The sequence below is a fragment of the Canis aureus genome, chromosome 2, assembly GCF_053574225.1.
Source record: "Canis aureus isolate CA01 chromosome 2, VMU_Caureus_v.1.0, whole genome shotgun sequence".
Taxonomy (NCBI): Eukaryota; Metazoa; Chordata; class Mammalia; order Carnivora; family Canidae; genus Canis; species Canis aureus.
In genome coordinates, this window is record NC_135612.1 from 18,681,626 (window position 1) to 18,696,185 (window position 14,560).

The following is a 14,560-nucleotide window of genomic DNA, read 5'->3' on the forward strand; positions in this document are numbered from 1 at the left end:
CAATCTTTCTCATATTGCTTCTTTATTTCTGTAATGTTTCTTCTGCAGCATCCATTATGAAAAAAACAGTATTTATCTACAAACCCTATTCCTATGTCATATTTTCCCAAACCAACTCAAAAGAATGGTAGACCTCTTTCTCTTTCTCTCTCAATCTTTCCTCTCCTCCCCTTCCTCCATTAACAATCTGTGCTACTCCATTATGTTACCCATTATTTTCTAACCTGCATTTCAAGTTGGTGTACTTTTATCACCTGATTAAAATATTAACTTTAGTAGAACTCTGGTTTTATTTATCCTTATATGACTTAGGAGCAGAAACAGTCTCTCTTTGGACTCCCTCAACAAATTTTAGTAACCAATGGTAGATCCAAACTGTAAACGTGGACAAGATAATGGTTAGTTAACTTTCTCACACAACGTTTAACCAACATTGAAATTGTTTTAATTATTAAAGTACCTTTACTAGGAAGTGGGCCCCATTTTGAAGGAATGCATCATTTCTTATTGGTAATTTTGTAGTGACTTGGGTCTTTCGTTCTGGAAAAATGAGGTTATTTCTCCTGGACATATTTAAGATGCCATCTTTTGCTCGCAAAGGGTCCACAGCTCCAGCCGGAATATAAAGTGCAGAATAAAACATCTTCACATCTCCTTTAGTTCCTCCTTGTCTTGTGAAGCTCAGGGATAAATATCGTTCACCTGGGCTACTTTCAATCTTCTGGTTTTCCATAGGAAAAAATGTTATTAGGCCATAAACATCATCACTATCCTGAATGTAGAACAAAAGCTGCAGATAGAAAAATAAAATATTAAAATGTAGAATTCTCACAGCTGAGAATATCAAACTGTGTAATATCTAGGCTATTCTGATTTTTACTATTGATTTACATGTCATATCTAAGGATGATCACTTTTTATATGCAACAGAGTAAAAGATGAATCAAAAACAGATTTGATAACTTTCCTAATGTATGGTTCATGGAATTTTTTTTGAAAAGTAAATCTTTTGTTTACAGAACAATCTTGAACAACAGAAACAAACGCCATTTCCAAAACCAGTGTTGTTCCTGCTTCATCAAACTAAACATAGAAGTGATTTGTGTGATCACATTCTTTGGCTCTTCTGTGACACAGAAATATGTATACAAGTAAAGCATAACAAATGATCTACCTCAGCTGGCTCGCTCACTTCTGCACCTCCTCGTATTGTATGAGGCAAAATCCGAAGTAGATAAGCTTCTGCCTCTTCTGGAAGATCATCATTAACTACAGTAAGAGGAATTGATGCCAACATCTGCCCTTGTGCAAAATGGAGAACTCCAGAACTTGGTCTGATATCTGCTGTTACTGGTGAGGGATCACTGCTATTCCGTGTCAATTCCCAGTTCACAGAAATATTCCCATGGGTGCCACCATTTCTAACCACTGTAATTTCTTCAAATCTAGAATTTTAAAGAAATATATATGGTTACATATTATACTGTGTTTCCCTTAGCTAGGCTTTTTCAATGTCAACAGGGCCATCGGATATTGGCAAAAGCAGAATCCATATAATAAAGAATGAATGGTGATTTTTAATATGAAAGGGTAGACACATAGATGTGTCCCAGGAGTCTATCATAATATAAGTTAACTTGCATATTTAAATCACTCTGAAAATAAGAAAGAAAATAGGGAAACCATGGTGGAAGCTCATGAGAGTTCAGCACTATGTCCAACATCACAAATACTAAATCTTAGAATAATACATTAAAATAATTGTAGTAGAAGGTTTAAAATAAACCATACCTTGATGTTGTATCTTCATCAATTACAACTGTCCTTTCAAATAAGATACTGTTGAATGAGAGGACTCCATAAGGTTTGTCATTTGGCTTAATGGTGATTTGCACAATAGAAGGGCCTAATAGCACAGCATCTCCCTGCAAGGTATCTTTTAGTAATACAACATGAAATGACTCAGCAATCTCTGGAATGGTGTCATCAACTATTTGAAATTTTAGGTGTGATTCATGAATAAAAGGTGGAAAAACAATTGTTGTGGTCGGCTGAAGATCAATGAAGTCTAAATTTTGTTGGGCATGTGCTGTTGAATTCCCAGTTATAATAACATAACTGATTGAAACTTCATATTCATCAGATCCAATCAGATTCCCATTGTCATCTTTTCCACGAACCACTGGAATTAGGAGTATGTGGTCTTCCTCAGGGACCAAATAAACATTCTGAAGGAATCTCACGGGACTATCATTTTTCTTAATGATTATCTCAACTGAGCTCCTAGAGGTGTTGATCTCAGCTCCTCCTTCTACACTTTTCAGTTGAATAAAAAATATTTCATCATTTTCTGGTACCTATCAAAAAAATATAAACAGTAGCAAAAATATCAATAGCCAAAATATCTGCAAAGAAACCAAAGTGTACCAAGTCACTATGATTCAGTACAAACACAGAAACAAAAAATGTTTTAACTGAAGGGAGCAGATACAGAGGCTTGTCCATATATATTTTGGATAGGGAAGGAAAAGTTCATAAAGCAATGGTATGGTCAGGTATTAAAGCAAAGGCATAATGTCTTTGAACCTGATCACTCTTTAGGTAATGCTAATGATTTGACAGTAAAGCTGGACATAAAATTTAATGGTTTTATCAAATTGGTAGTGTCAGAAGTAACATGACAGTAATCCAGTAATAATATATAAGAACTTTTAAGAATCTGGAATGGTATTATTATAGATATATAATATCTAAAAATCTGGAAAACTACATTAAACATCACATGCAAACTGTTTTCAACCATGTGAATTATTCTTCTTTTCTCTAAATGATATCTAATTCACAAGATAATCATATCAAACCAATCATATGATTTCCAAAATATACATCATGCCTCTGGAGAACAAGCTATATAAGAGTCATTATCAGGCAAATGATGACACTGTTAAACTTTTCTTTTTCTTTTTTTTTTGCAACTGTATAGAAATCCTAGGGATAATCTTCACTATGCTGTTTATTTTTTTAAAAAGATTTTATTTATTTATTTGACAGAGAAAGAGAAGCGGGGGAGCAACAGAGGGAGAAGCAGGTTCCCCTAAGCAGGAAGCCTGTTGTGGGGCTTGATCCCAGGGCCCCAGGATCATGACCTGAGCCAAAGGCAGACACTCAACTGACTAAGTCACCTCAGCACCACATAAATTCTATTTTATGAGTGAAAGGGAAAAAATAAATCTTTTTACCTCTACAGCAATATAAGAGGTAAGGCTATTTATCTAAAACAAAAAATGCTATGTTTTGACTGATGATGTTTTTATTGCCCAATTTTACTGAGGAATAATTCAAATATAATTGTAATATATCTAAAGTGTACACATGATGGTTTGATGCACATATACATTTTAGAATAACTGCTGAGATCCAGAGAATTAAAACATGCATCACCTCACATAGTTGATTCTTTTGGTGTGAGTGAGTGAATGCTTATGATCTGCTCTCAGCAACTTTCAAGTATACAATACTGTATTATTAGCTGCAGGCACCATGCCATACATAAGATCTCAGAGGATGATCTTTTAAGTTTCTATTTAAAATGTATAATAAATTGTTGCCTTAAATTATAACCTTTTCAAGTATTTAAAAACAAAAGGTTTTTATTAAAGAACCAGACGAAAGAGAGTTATCAATGCCACCTAATATTTTGTTTTTTCAAGAGAAACAATTTCTAATAATGTCTTCTAATTCATTTGTTTTTCTTCCCTGGGGATTTGTTGTGATGTGTCTTTATGATTTTTTTGTAGGAAGATAGAGAGATGGTTATAAGTTCCCAGCTATGTTATTATCTCTTTTTTTCTGATACTACCAAGATTATTTCATAGAAAAGTTATGTTTTCTCTCATTTAGTTCACAAGAGATATCTTTGCACATTATTGTTCAAATCCATTTTTTTCTTAGTTGAGCTGTGTCATGTATCTCAATCCTTGGTAACTTCAATGAGAAATGTAAACAATTAAAGCCTTCCCATGAATACGAACATTTAAAATATCCAAACAAAATAACACCAATTACAGTAGAATTTTTTTTTGTTTTTATAGTAAAATCATAGTAAATTATAGTAAAATCTATCCAGCATGGGATCCCTGGGTGGCGCAGCGGTTTGGCGCCTGCCTTTGGCCCAGGGCGCAATCCTGGAGACCCGGGATCGAATCCCACATCGGGCTCCTGGTGCATGGAGCCTGCTTCTCCCTCTGCCTGTGTCTCTGCCTCTCTCTCTCTCTCTCTCTGTGACTATCATAAATAAATTAAAAAAAAATTAAAAAAAAAAATCTATCCAGCATAAGGATAGGTATAGCACTACCTCAGCTCAAAGCTGAAATCACTAACAAAAATCAATTATCAAGGTTTATAAAATGCTCAAGTCTTAGTATTAAATGTGGTTGCCAATTATATTCAGGTTCATCAGCTTTTAGATATACAATTTAATATAAAATAAATCAGGAAAATATTAACCAAATAGATTCCAAAATCACTATTTATATCTAAAGTATATACTAACTAGTTAGTACAATACGCTAACTTTACATAGGACTATGTTCTTGAATAATTTCAAATACTGAATACAATTTAATACTTGACATAATGTTCTCTAACATGCCTGTACTACAGGCACGGTCCCTGTTCCACTGAAGCATTTAACATTATCTCACCTCATCATCAAGTACTGTCAAGTTATAAACTACTGTTGCTCTGCCAGGGGGAAAGGTGATGTTTCCTTTAACTGGGCTCAAATCTTCTTCAGGTGGATTTGGGCCACCCTCTACCTGCAAAGAAACACACAGTGCCATCAATAAACATAAAATTTTCACAAGAGTATGAAAGCATTGCTGTGACTTCGACTAACAAAAATCTGAAGTTTACTTAAAACCCTTTTGCCAGGGCAGCTCGGCTGGCTCAGCTGTTTAGCACTGGCTTCAGCCCGGGGCGTGATCCTGGAGACCCAGGATCGAGTCCCGCGTTGGGTTCCCGGCATGGAGCCTGCTTCTCCCTCTGTCTGTGTCTCTGCCTCTCTCTCTCTGTGTGTCTCTAATGAATAAGTAAATAAAATCTTAAAAAAAAAAAAAAAAAACTTTTTGCCAGAAGAATTATAGAAACCGTATGTGAGTCTGCCCTTCTAGTTAACAGTCAAGGCCTAAAAAATAGTTATAGATCTTGACTATAATCACATTAAACTACATGGTTTCCTAGAGCTTTCTTTTCTTCTCAGCCATTATATTAAACCTGAGGGGAAAAAAATCTATCTTTTCTTAAGAGGAAGGTGCTCAAAATTGGTAAATTCTCTTAAGTAATATAATCAAATGGTAGTACCACTACTGACTGTGTAACATCAGGCAAGATATTAAAAAACTCTGAGTGGCACTTTCCTCATCCTCCAAATAGGCATAGTAACAGCCACTTCACAGGCTAGATGTGAAGATGCAATAAAATCATTCCTTTTGAAAAGTACTCTGTGCTTGATCCTTTTCACATGCTAAGGCTATAGCAGGGAACAAGCAAGCTCCCTACCCACAAGGACCTTACATTTAATGAAAGGGAAAAATGACAAATAAATATGTATTTTTCAGATGATGATAAGTATTATGGAGAAAAAATTAAGAAGGGCATGAAGGAGACGGGGCTCTGGGAAGAGACACTGGTTTTATGTGAACTAAGAATCAGTGTAAAGCACTTAAAACAGTAATATGGCAACATTAAGTGCTTAGTAAATGTTAGTTGTAATTATTTCTATAAAACAAAGGCTCAAGACTCAGGAAAGTGACTCTAGACATCCATAAAATAACATTCAGAATTTGTGATTTTGTTTATCCTTTCCACAGCCAATTTTTTTCCAATTCTTCCCACATGTATTCAATGCATTTTCAAAAATATACTGCATAAGCACATATTTTTAAGCACATGAAACATTCCTTAAGGCTTCCTTTGTAGAACTTGCAAGACTATTGCATATTTAATTAGGTTACAATGTTTTTCATGAATTACTCTCTTATGACATTTTATTTTTTTATAAAATTAACATAACCATTCTATGATGGAAGTCTCCACAAGCACAAGAAAAACTCTTGACATGATATCTTACTCATGTCAAATGCTGTAACATCTATGGACCTCCATGGTGAAGTGTGACTGCTCTTAACAGCATCCATTTGAGAATTTTTTTAAATGGGGAATGTAAATGGGGGAAGACTAGACATCAAATAATTTTACATAAGCCTAAGTAATCCATGGGCATTTTTAAAATTTATTCCTTGAAAAGGTTTATCATAAAGATTCTTTTAAAAGAAGATTTTATTTATTTATTCATGAGAGAGGCAGAGTGAGAGGCAGAGATATACGCAGAAGAAGAAGCAGCCTCCCCACAGGGTGCCCGATGTGGGACTCAATCCCAGGACCCTGCGATCATGCCCTGAGCCAAAGGCAGATGCTCAACCCCTGAGCCACCCAGGAGTCCCTATCATAAAGGTTCTATGAATTTTACAGGATTAACATTACTATTATTTTATGTTGTGGTTTATTACTGTCCTTGTATATAAAATGATAAATTGTGTTTCATGATAGTATACTGTATGTGAGCAGCAAGCAAAACATTTTTTATTAACCATAAAATTTATCAGATATTTACTTTTATTTCATTTTTATTAAGGGCCATGCTTATTATACAAAAGACCTTAATTTTTTAAGTTACAGCCACCTGATACAAACTCTGAAGTCTTACCATTTAAAGTAATTTCAGAGTATACTTACCTCAAAAGTCACAGTGACCATTCCATAAGTCCCTTTTTCTCTGATGAGAGTAAGAGGCACAGATTCATTTCTGCCCCTGGGCTCACTCACTGTGACTGAAAAAGGCTATTGGGAAGAGCAAAGGCAATCAGGCACTCATCAACCAGAGGTAGAAGTGGTACAAATTGTTACCTTAGAAATACTGTATTTACATAGACAAATTAATCTACATGGTATGCTAAGAATGTGGTAGCATTCCCAGCATTAATAAACTGCAGCTAATAAAAATGCTTAAAAGGTTCAAAATAATAGTGTAAAGGGAACATAAAACTAGTCGGGCAAAAGATGCAAGTTCCTGCCCTGGTTCTACCATTCATTAGCTAGCTGCTTTGCTGAAGGATCTTAAAGGTTATCTAGCTGAAAGATGAGAAATTCAAAAGCTCACAAGGGCCCTGGATGTCCCAAAACCAAGTTGTGTCTCCACACCAGAGCAGCTCATTGGGACCACCCACTGGGAGCTCCACCAAAAGGCTTTGCTCTAATCCACTATGCCCTCCTCCTTGGTCCGCTTGACAATGAAAAGCAAAGAACTGCTAAAGATTTTCAAGACCTGATCACTGAAGGAAAGAAGTCAGGACTTCAAATGCTGAAATGTGTTTGGCTGCCTGAAACCAGGCCTAGAGAGGAAGAGGGAAGAAGCCAGGTGCATGCTAGCTAGGGCGGCAGTGACCATCTCTCCATGGTGACACCAAGTCTCAGTGTCCCTCTCCATAAACAGGGATAGGAATGAATGTCCCAAAGACATCAAACATAATCAGTGTTATCTTCATCATCAACATAATTATTATCCAGGCCAGGAATCAAAGTCAGCCTATTTTGCAACTAGTGTGAGCTCAACAGTTACTCTGTTTAATTTTTACCACATGGGTCAGGTGGCCAGTCTGGGCTGCCTGGAATAGTCAGGGACCTGCGACCAATGCTAGAGACCAGGATTCATCCCCAGAGGCTAAAACGTAGTATGTCAAAAGGAAGAAGAAAGGAAGGAAGCAAGGAATGAAGTAGGGAGGGAGGAAGGGAGAGCAAAAGAAATTTTAAAAAAGAAAAGAAATGAAACCTTTAAACAAGTCAGTACGAGGTTAGGGGTAATAAGTTGGGAGTGAATATAGAAGAAAGACAGTAGGAGAAAAATTAAGCAATTAAGGGAGCCTGCTTCATAATTAACTAGTGTTTCCCTATCATTTAAATAGAAATGACTGATTAATTAATTTAATTAATTTTGTAAATGACAATATAATGGAGGTCACAAAATGTCTACTATATTGACATTATCCACATCTTTTTTAATAAAGATACTGCAATTAAAAGATCATATTTATCTACAGCCTTCCTTGTTTCAAAGATAATTTAAGGTAAGAAAATGACATATAATACAGCAATTGTAGCAGCAATCTAAATTGGAAAATAAATAAAAAGCTGGGGAGTTTCACATCATCTTTTAGTAATGATAATTAGTAACATGATTCAAAAAGACTCAGTATCAGGAAGGTTATTGTAGTCTAAAACTTAGTGGCAAAATCCAATTGTATCCAAGATAAATTTTGTTTTAAGAGCTGGAAACAATTTCTCTCAAGGGGGAATCTGTTTTGAGTATTTGTTTCTAAAGATAAAACTCTCTGAACATACTGGCCAGGGACACAGGAATACAATGATCAAGGAGAAAAAAATGAATTGCTGAGCAAAACTAAGGGGGATGATAAGGAGTTTCATCCTTTAAGAAATATTAATAAGTGAGAAAAGTCTCAGGGTATGGATTGACTACAGAATTTTTAAGAACTATAATATCTTCATTCTATTCAATTCTAAGTTTACTGTAGGTTTTTCCAGCACTCTTCCAGTAAGTTTTTCTTATCTCCCAACTTTCAGAGGAGGCTGACAAACAATATTTTAAGTGGCAGCTAAGGAAATCAAGCAAAAGAAACTAGACTATAGAATCTGCTGCAGACTTAATGTCTGTGCCCCTCCCCCACACCAACCCAAAGTCATGTTCAAATCCTAGGAGGTTTGGCCCTGTGGAGATGATTAGGTCGTGATGGCAAAGTTCTCGTTCTCAGAAATGGGATTAGTGTCCTTAAGCCCCGGAGAGCTCCTCTGCCCCTCCTGTCCTATGAAAGCACAGTAAGAAGACAACATCCAGAAAGCAGGCCTTTACCCCCTCGATCTAAAGAAATCCTAGGCAGAACAAATGAATAGTCTATAGAATGTGGGACATGGATAGAGATCGAGTGAATTTTATTTAAATACCAAATGGCAGGATGATACCAGGTGACATCATGAAAAATAACCAAAAAATTAAATAATTATCATCTAGCAACCACAAGACTAATCAAATTGTAATCATACCATATTAAATGAAATAATTCCAAATGCATTGTCATTTGATAATATTGTCACAGTCACAGTCCTTGGCCATCCAAGCTTCACATTTGCTGGAGGTTTCTAAAATAAAAGCCCAAAAATAAGTTAATGAAATTAAAAATATGAGGAACAGAGAGTCTTTTTTTAAAAAGATTCATTTATTTATTTTGGAGAGAGAGGACTCTTCAGTGATTGTGCAGGGAACCTGATGTGGGACTCAATCTCATAATATCATGACCTGAGCTGAAGGCAGATGCTCAACTGCTCAACCAACTGAGCCACTCAGGCGCCCAGAGAATCATTTTAAAAGTTTCTCTCTTTATGTAATTGTTTAGAATATATGTAAAAATACAAGCACACTTTTAATGCAGATTAAGAAAATATATTCAAACTAAGTTAACATGGTAAAAAAGTTCCAAATAAAAACTTTCCAAAAAGTTTTAAAAAACATTAATCACTGGCTATTAAAATATAAATCATTATAATGGATAAGTAATCACTGGCTAGTAATGACATAATTACTCTAACGTCATTACTAATGTAACAGAGAAATAAGCAGTATGAAATTCTATTCAAATATGATTTTTTCTTACACTACAAAAGGTCCTAAAATTTAAGATTTATTCTATAAAGCATAGAACCAAATTAAAGCTGAAATATTAAGATATTTTTTCTAGGGGATCCCTGGGTGGCTCAGCGGTTTAGTGCCTGCCTTCGGCCCAGGGCGTGATCCTGGAGTCCCAGGATCAAGACCCACATTAGGCTCCCTGCGAGCAGCCTGCTTCTCCCTCTGCCTGTGTCTCTGCCTCTCTCTGTCTCTCTCTCTATGTCTTTCATGAATAAATAAATAAAATATTTTAAAAATAATAAAAAATAAAATACATAAAATATCTTTTCTAATCAATAAGGGAAAACATTTCTATAACATTTCTATTGATATGCAACAGAACCATAAAGGAATATGCAAAAAAGTAATATATAAAAGCAAAACAGGATTATTTTTCAAGTATCATTTTCACAAAAATTTTACTTATATTGACATAATCATTTTAAAAAAAATTCTCAATGCCACTCAGAAAAATTAACTAGAGCAGTGTTAGCAGGCATTACCTCAACCTAATAGATCAAACCATAAAGGACAATTTAAACCTTAGGCTATTCAACCATTTTTCCCAGGGGCAGTCCAAAATGATTCTAAGGCGCAGGGACCTCCCACTTCCACGCCTGCTTTTTGTATCCCTTTCCTTTGAACTCAGAAGTCTCGGTCATTCTTTGTGCATCTGGTAGCAGGGGAGGGATAAAAGAGAAAAGGGCCGAATGGAAGACAGGTTTTCTGGAGCATCTGTCACGGCAATTCCTAAATAAGCTGAGTGGATCCAAAAACTAACTGTAGAATCTTCTAAACAAGATTGTCTGAGGAATAATAACCAGACCGTGGAACTGCCAAAGAGGTTGTCAGTTCTGAGTTCTATGAAAACCACCTCCAGTCTCTAGATGGGCTTATCTCCAGAGAAACATATTTTTAAGCACTGCAAGGTTTCTATGAGTTACAGGTGGGTGGGAGGGGCAAGAAGGACTTACCTGTAATGTTAAGTGAAAAATAAAAGTTTCATCAGGCTCTGGTAAGTCGTCATCACACACTGCTATGTACACTGTCCTGTTTGTTTCTCCAACAGGGATAAACGCTGCAGCATATGTATCAAAAAAGTCACCAGTGTCATCTCCATACAGCTATCAAATGCAAAATATAGATAGTTCTTATAACATAGTGTTAGGACAAGCAAAACGGATACTAATTGGAGCGATCAACACAAAAAACAGGAATGAATCATCAACTCACACTGATGTTTACAGATAGGATGTGCAAAAACAAAACAAATATTTAACAACTGATAAAAATATCCTCAAAAAACATTATTAAAATGATTTGAAACAAAAAATATTTGCTTATGCTCTGGAAGGTAAAGAAATCATTACACAGAAAAGTAATAAGTATATAGCAAAGTAAGGATGTGAATTTTTTTCCCTGCCTCTTGGTCTGAAGTGGATAACAGAAGAACTCACAAGAAAATAAATTGTAGCTAAAATGCTCCCAAAGAAGAGGTGGAAATAGCCTGCCAAAATATATCAGGAAAATCAATTATTTACCCTATGGATTTCAAAGAAATGATTTTTCCAAAACTTTCAACTGAAATTTTATTTACATTTTCCCGTAACTCAAATAAAGACCCAATTCCTTTAGCATTCCAAATTATTAGTCACCAATAAACTTTTCCTTAACATTTTAAGACCTCATTCTGTAACACAGACATTTCTAATAAGATTTTCAAGGGAAAAAAAAAAAAGATTTTCAAGGGAACAATAATTATGAAATTATAAAGAAGCAACTTCTTGTGCAGATCTAAATGAGATTTGTTTTGCCAACCAACTCAAAATGAACTTAGCTACTAAGAAAAAACTATGATTTAGTAAAAATAAAAAATAAAGAACATGTATAGAAAAATTATACTCAATGTCTAGCTTATAAAAATAAAGCTTAAATACTTGAGATATCCAATCAAGGTGTTAAGAGTATTTTTAAGGAACTTGTACTCCTTAACATAGAAAGTAGGAGTCTTTTAGAAAAGCATTAACTATCAAGAGCTACTGAAACAAATAAGAGTAATCCAACCCAAAACATGACTTAACAATCCAAAATATGCAAAAATTGATACATATTTTAACACTTTCATCAAAGTAGCATTTATAGCAGCAAATATTGGAAGGAGCCTCAATGAAAAACAGGTGAAAGTGATTGGGAAATGATGATGTCACCATCCAGAGAAGCTGTGAAAATGACAGGGCAACCCCAGAACATTCCTATGATACAATCAAAATTATGCATAAAAGATTACCAAGTACAATGTATACTCAAGTTCAAATGAATTCAGTAAATATATACGCACGTCATAAATTAAAAACTAAAAACAATGCACAAAATTATAAAACTGGATTTATTTCATAGGTTGTTTTTCTTCTTTATCTCTTTTTGCAATGTTTCTCGATGTGCTAATTTAACCTATTGCTTCAAAACCTACTTTTGAAAGAAAATTTTGAGTGCTTTGGGCCTCAACTAGCGCAATATTCTTAGTGGTCATATGACATTACTTTCAGGTTAAACACAAATATATGCATACATAATCCATCCAATGACTAAACTGTGTGCAAGATAGCCTGATAGTTTAACAAACCACGCCTAACTTCTACTTAAGTTAATGTACTTCATTTCTCCCAAGCTCTCTGACAAAATTCATTTTTAATTTGCCACTTTTCTGCTTTTAAATATTTTATTTATTGTCCCTAAACCACTGAAATAAATATCAGATAAATAAATATCTGAGCAGAGATATTGACTTGAATTCAAATTACTCAAATTTTCTTTTACTTAGAAATACTTAGTGATATCTTTGTTTTTTATCTGTTTTAAAATAAATATATGAACATTTAAAAATAATCAGTCTATATCTTTAAATACTATTGTCAAGTACATATACTACCTTGGGGCACTGTATAAAATCTATACGAAATATAAGTGGAATAGTGTAACTGCAAATCATTTATCATAATGAAACTACTCAGAATCTCAAACAGTTAAAAAAAATTTCTGTCATTGAAACTAAAAAATTTCATATCATCTACTTCAGTAAGAATAGAGCTACATCATTTCTTACCGATACAATCGCAGTGACATTTGCCGGCTCTCCTATTCTTTCGATGACAAGACGAATAACTGTTGTACTTGTTTCATTAACTACAAATTTTGTTTGTCCAGCAAACCTTATTTCTGTCTCTCCAAACACAAAAGGGATGAATAAAGCTGACAGGAGATTTACTAGTAAAGATGCAGAGGGCATCCCTATGAGAAAAAAGAAAGCTTTGTTCACAAAACATATCTAATATATTTTCATTAGACTGTGTTACCTACAGGTATAAACACAGAGTGAAGAGCTAGACAGAAAGCAACTAAGACATAAATAAATCAAATATTAAGTGTCCAACGTAAATGTGTGATCAAAGAAATAAGTTAAAAATTACAATCTCTTCTGTGGTTCTTTTTTCAATTCGTAACTACTTTTTGTTCTTTAACTTACATATCAAGATAATAGTTATCAGTAGCCTTAAACATATTTATTAAATTAGCATTTAAAAATTTTTTGACCCTCTAATTTATTCTAAGAAAGACATAAAGCAGTACCTTTGGAAATGGAATTAAAGCCCATATTTCCTCCAAATAAAACTGTAAAATGCAGCTAAAGCTAAAAAATTCAAATGGGATCAATAATCCTAATGGGGCTTCTTTGTCTTTTTATTTGATGATCACACAAATATGAGAGAATTCTTAAAAGTGGTATATAAAAGCAGCTGAAGCTAAAACTTTATTAATAAATTGATTTCTTGGTTGTGTCTATCTTTTCCTGAAATTTGTCTTGACAATGTTTTTAAAAATGTTTTAGTTATTGCAAGAAATGCTAATGCTTTCAACATAAATTTCCAGGACTTAAATTTCTCCCATTTTATTAGCTAAAATACTAATATCATTTCTTTAGAAAATGTCTATGTTGTTTTAAAAATAAGCAAATTTGGCAAAGTATTTCCTTCTTTTCCATAACTTCTATGTTTCCTTCTTAACTAGAATGTGTGTGTTTATGACTCATCAATAGTGTTCCTACTTTCAGCACTGTGTAATTCAAGTGTTTTCAAAAGCACAACAGTGCAGTGGACTCTTGAAAGCAGTGTTGTTTTGTAATGTAGATGTTCCTCTAAAAATGTGAACAATTGATCTCACGGATCATTAAGATTCCAATGGATTATGTGATCAGTCACACGAACATAACAAGTTCATGTGTTTTAAAGGAGAGTTGCATTATGCACTCTATGAGCCAAAATGCTTCCTATTAATCTTTACCTTGGTCAAAAAATAATAAAACTTTCATGTATGTGGTACTTCCACCTAGCTACACATGGCTTTATTTAGAAACCACCAAACCTTGATATATTTTAGTTTAAATGCAATTTTCTCAGTCAAGTATATTCAGACAATGCAATCTGGGATTGCTTAATGATGTCTCACGTATTTATGGCTGCAAAATCCAAAGAGAGGGATGCAGAGGTCAGATGGAGTCCAGGAAGGAGAAACAGGCCAACAGGGACAGAGATCCTGGAGGACTAAGGCATTTTGTACACCTGTGCCTTCTCTCTAAGAATGTTCACTTGCAATGGAGATAAGGGACTTGGGAGGAGAAATAAAACCAGTGTCTCTTCCCTGACATCTAAGGTAGGAACCTTAACCAAAAGAAAGTTAATAAAATAAAAAATAAAAAAAAAAAAAGAG

The 14,560-nt window shown here is 34.4% G+C and overlaps 1 protein-coding gene across 1 annotated transcript in view; it reads right to left on the minus strand.

Annotated features, from left to right (window-relative positions):
- Positions 1-14,560, minus strand: part of ADGRV1 (adhesion G protein-coupled receptor V1) — a 521,868-nt gene that overhangs the window by 475,920 nt on the left and 31,388 nt on the right. Inside the window, exons 2-9 of the mRNA XM_077865031.1 lie at positions 12,900-13,084; positions 10,771-10,920; positions 9,175-9,270; positions 6,796-6,900; positions 4,704-4,817; positions 1,792-2,357; positions 1,175-1,445; positions 461-790 (exon numbers count right to left, since the gene is read on the minus strand). Of these exons, the coding sequence (XP_077721157.1) occupies positions 461-790; positions 1,175-1,445; positions 1,792-2,357; positions 4,704-4,817; positions 6,796-6,900; positions 9,175-9,270; positions 10,771-10,920; positions 12,900-13,084 (1,817 nt within the window). The remainder of the gene's footprint in view (positions 1-460; positions 791-1,174; positions 1,446-1,791; positions 2,358-4,703; positions 4,818-6,795; positions 6,901-9,174; positions 9,271-10,770; positions 10,921-12,899; positions 13,085-14,560) is intronic.